The 4,846-nt window shown below is 40.1% G+C and overlaps 2 protein-coding genes across 3 annotated transcripts in view; both read left to right on the top strand.

Annotated features, from left to right (window-relative positions):
- Positions 1–4,846, top strand: part of LOC106870586 (acyl-protein thioesterase 1) — a 304,640-nt gene that overhangs the window by 231,841 nt on the left and 67,953 nt on the right. The gene's annotated exons all lie outside the window — the stretch shown is intronic.
- The window catches only part of LOC106878796 (acid sphingomyelinase-like phosphodiesterase 3b), a 12,142-nt gene continuing 7,448 nt past the window's right edge, over positions 153–4,846 (top strand). The window contains exons 1-2 of one of the 2 annotated variants that reach the window (XM_052977454.1): positions 153–371; positions 3,442–3,673. In XM_052977454.1, coding sequence (XP_052833414.1) covers positions 266–371; positions 3,442–3,673 — 338 coding nt within the window. In that variant the 5' untranslated portion in view covers positions 153–265. The remainder of the gene's footprint in view (positions 372–3,441; positions 3,674–4,846) is intronic. The other variant, XM_052977456.1, reaches the window with a different exon arrangement.

Genomic DNA, 4,846 nt, shown 5'->3' with positions numbered 1-4,846 from the left:
CAGAAGACACCTGCCCAGGGTGCCATGCAGTAGGACTGAACCCGGAGCCATGCTTTTCACAACACAGCCATACCTGCGCCTAGGAATATAAAAGTGTTTTAAATGGACAGAAAAAAAAAAGTGGAAATCATTCGCCATTAACTCATATGTAGTTATTTCCCTTACACCACGCACAGTTGCTAGCTTTGCTGGCTAGGTGTCTCTGATGACAATCACGTGATACATACCCGTCCGTTTACAAATACCTTATTTACTGTTGCTAGCAATGTTGTTGTCCAGAGCTTCGCTGTTGACCCTTGTGACCTTTATTGCCTTTGACCCCATATATTGTTTCCCGCTGACCTCTTCCTTCCATCTTCAGAAAGACATAGGTAAGTCTGGACGTTTTGTTTATGTTTAATGTAATAGTCGTAGTAGTGGTAATAATGGTTCTTAGTGTATGCGTTGTTGAGCTTCGCTACTAAGTCAGGCCTCTGACGAAAAGACACGCCAGCTGTGGCCCTCTAGACTCTGTTTTTTCACACACAGTGCATCGAGGATCATATCATTCGATATGTACCTCCATCATCTAACGATTAGTGAATTTGGCTGCTATTTCCACCACATATATTGTGTAGAGAGGTCACCCTCGCTAGCGCTTATGCACATACGACAGTAGTGTACGATTTAAAAGGGTTTGGGTTGATTTTTCTATCTTTTGTGGTGTATGTGACTCTAATACACGAATATTGTGGTTATATTGGGGGCCCCAAGATCAGAGGGAAGTGATGAAAGGCAATCGAAATTACAACATGAAACTGATAATAACAGGACTTAAGAGCGCCCATCCTATTCTATTTCCGTTCCGATAAGTAATTAATTGCCCTGTTATTCGAACGACGAACAACCTGAACATTGTTAAAAAAAGTCGCAAACCAGGATGGCCTTTTGTAGTTGACTGCAAGCTTGTGGCACTGCCAATGTTGATAGCAAGGCCGTTGTTTTGTTTACGTCTCGCTTACACAAGCACGTACATGCACACAGATAAACATACATAAATACATTACATATGTACATTCCTTCCTAGAGAGGCACACACACACATATACACACATATGATAATTGCTTCATCTTGACTTGATAGACGTCCCATCAACACACACATCATACGCCATCCCACAGCACAATCCCTTCGTCGATGAGCCTTCAGATGACTTTTAAGACCCAGCTGTTAACTGACTTAATAATATTATATATATATATATATATATATATATGTGTGTGTGTAACGGTTTGTTGTTAAGGTGTTGGTTGTCAGTATGCAAGATGGAAGAAGAACAGCGATCGAAGCTTAAGAAAATATTTATTTACCGTTAGTTACTTTGTATATAATGTCTTGACTCGACGGACAAATGTGTGTATCATATAAAAACAATAGAGTTATCTGTTCTTGTATGTTTGTTGCTCGTTATGTTTGGTCAAACTGCTAGCTGCCCAACTAGGAATTAGAGGAAGATAGAGTGAATGTTAAATGTAGGGAGTCGATAAAATGATGCCTTCAACAGCAGTGCTGTTGTGATAAGACACTCCCACTGGTAAGCCTTCTCCCAGTTGAATTATCTCACTAACTGGATTTTGCCTGGGGTCGCCTCTCTGTCAGCTCCTTTTTGCCAACTAGGTTCTCACTAATTTCTTTTCTTTGCCAATACATGGCTAACATAGAGGGGACGACACAAGGACAAAACAAAAACATCTAGGGACTGCTGTTATAAAAATCGAATACAATGAAATTGAAGGAATGAACCAAATGAATTAAAATGAATTAGAAATTAATAATAATATACAGTTTTTTTCTAGATTTGTGTTCGACCCGCCGTCCTCCCCCTTTTTTTCCTCATCATAATTAATGTTCTTTACAAAATTGAGGTGTCAGTACAAGGCCGATCTCGCTGCCACGAGTGCCCTCATAACTAGCTCCTTAATCTGGCTACAGTGTGTTTTGCAATCCAATAAGGTCTTGTTCAACTTCCTGTAACCAGATCCCTGTCTATGGGCTTTGTCTATATGTACCTTACATGTCACTAATTTGTGATCCGTGTAGGGTATATAAGTAAATTGTGGACAGCTAAAGGAGGACCTATCTCAAGTATTCACTACTATCCTGTCTTTATAAGACATGAGAGATATGTCGTTATTACTCCAAGTCCCCATTAGAACACTCGGAATCTCAAGTCTGTATCGATCTGCCAGCCTAAATCACTTCAGCAGATCGATGAGGCGTGAGTTACTTTTCCTGTCGATCGAGCCAATGCTATCTAAGCATGCATCTAGAATAGCATTAAAGTCTCCTAGCATCACTATTGTCTTTGATGTCACGAGAAAGTCCTCCAGGCATCGATAGGACTCGTTCCGTTTGCTTGTTGAACGAGGTGCGTAAATGCCGATCAACCTGAAGGTCTTACCACTGAATGTTAGATCCAGATCCAGAACAACCGAATCACCTTCTGGGTCTACAAAGGTTGCACGTGTCTGCAGAGCCAAGCTTTTTTGGAGCAAAACCACACCCCCACCCCCACCCCTGTCCGACTGGGAGACAAGATTTTCTCATAGTCGTTCAGGAGGTTTGAGAAGGGTTGCACCTTGTCCAACTTGGTCTCTGTAGCAACCATAATACCAATTTTATGTGACCTGAGCGCTGTCGAGGAGAGCAGCTTGCTTGCACTTTGAGCTCAGGCTATGCACATTTAGACAGCTTACATGTAGCGTAGCCATATCATAAATGAGAAAAGAATTACTTTGGAGTGGAGTTCAGGTAAGTACAGTGCATAATATCAATAAACGACAAATGAACAAAGTTTACATAATCGTTTTCATTAGCTGTTGTGGAGTGAACTGACTCAGTGGACTGGATGAGTCTTATAAATAGAATGAACCAGAAGACAGTTGAGGACGAACTGTGAGAGCGTTAGTCTTGTTATGGATTCTGTGTTGGAGTATCAGATTGTTATTGTGCAAACGGTTATAATAAGATAACTAACTCTTGTTACATTACTTATTGTTATATTTGGTACTCTGATATATTGTCACACACACACACACACACATTATATATCATCACTAATGATATAATAACATAAGCTTACAGCTGTTTCTACTTTGTATGTGTGTGGGTGTATGCATTTAAATCTGTCTGCTTGACTATCTATCTATCTGTCTGTCTATCTGAATGGCTGTCTGTCTGTCTATCTCTCTCTATCTATATCTTTCTTTCTATCTCTTTCTCTCTATCTATCTGCCTATCTATCTATCTATCTATCTGTATCTATCTATCTATTAATCTATCTATCTATCTACCTGTCTATCTATCTTTTTGTCTGTTTGTCTATATATATATATATATATATATATCTAACTGGCTGTCTTATCTCCATTTCTCTGACTCTACCACCACCACCCAATCAGGCACAATATGGCAGGTGACCGACTTTCACCTGGACGTCAACTACAGTACCCATGGTGACCACACCCAGATGTGCCACAACCATGCTACTTCTCCGCATCATGATCACCACTTCAAGGACAACCTCAGTACGTATGGCGACTACTCCTGCGATTCACCCTGGGCCCTTGTTTCATCTGCCGTCAGTGCGATGAAGAGCATCGAAGCATCTCCGGACTTCATTTTATGGACTGGGTAAGTCATTGATATGGTAGACCTACAGTTAACTTTTCAGCCTTTAAACTGTCCAGATCTGGCCAAAACAGTCTCCCTGTTTTATGTCCAAACTGTCCAGATTTGGCCTCTCACACTAACCGAACAATATCTTTGTTAAAATATACAATCACATCATTGAAATCACAAAACTACAAGATAATGCATGATTACATCAAAACAATATTACATTTGATAAAATAACCGGAATGCTAAAGTGTTAAGCCAGCCATATCCAGCCCATGAATTCTACCTGGTTTGCATTCAAAGTGACCAGATCTGGTCTCTTACACCTACTCTACAATGTCATTCTAAAAATATATTATCACATCATTGAAATCTCAAAGCTATGAGATAATACACAATTAATTCAAACCAATGTGAATAAATAAGCATTACATTTGACGGAAGAATCTGAATCCAGAGTAGTTAAACCAGCCTTTTATATATTCTGTTTTATGTTTAACCTGAGTAACCTGAATGCTAAAGGGTTACACTGGCAATATCCCACTCTACTTGTTCTATATTCAAACTGGCTTGATCTGGCATTTCACATCTATCCTACACCTATTCTACTATGTTATTCTAAAAATATACAGTCATATCTTCAAGCTACGAGATAATGTATGATTAATTCAAAACAATGTGAATACATAAGCATTGCATTTGATGGAATAGTCTGAATGCTAAAGGATTAAGGTTCAAATTAGCCAGATCCAGCCTCTCACACCTAACCTACAATGTCATTCATCATCATCATCATTGTTTAACGTCTGCTTTCCATGCTAGCATGGGTTGGACGATTTGACTGAGGACTGGCGAACCAGATGGCTGCACCAGGCTCCAATCTGATCTGGCAGAGTTTCTTCAGCTGGATGCCCTTCCTAACACCAACCACTCAGAGAGCGTAGTGGGTGCTTTTATGTGCCACCGGCACGAGGGCCAGTCAGGTGGTACCAGCAATGGCCATGCTCGTGTTACATAAATAATATTTTCAAGATTAAATGAAGAAAAGACAACAGACAAAAAATATGATCTACCTATCATCATCATCGTTTAACGTCCGCTTTCCATGCTAGCATGGGTTGGACGACTTGACTGAGGACTGGTGAAACCGGATGGCAACACCAGACTCCAATCTAAATTTGGCAGAGT

The sequence above is a fragment of the Octopus bimaculoides genome, chromosome 28 (assembly GCF_001194135.2).
Source record: "Octopus bimaculoides isolate UCB-OBI-ISO-001 chromosome 28, ASM119413v2, whole genome shotgun sequence".
In the NCBI taxonomy this organism is placed as follows: domain Eukaryota; kingdom Metazoa; phylum Mollusca; class Cephalopoda; order Octopoda; family Octopodidae; genus Octopus; species Octopus bimaculoides.
The sequence above is the reverse complement of the archived record's forward strand: the minus strand, read 5'-3'. Positions and strand labels throughout refer to the sequence as shown.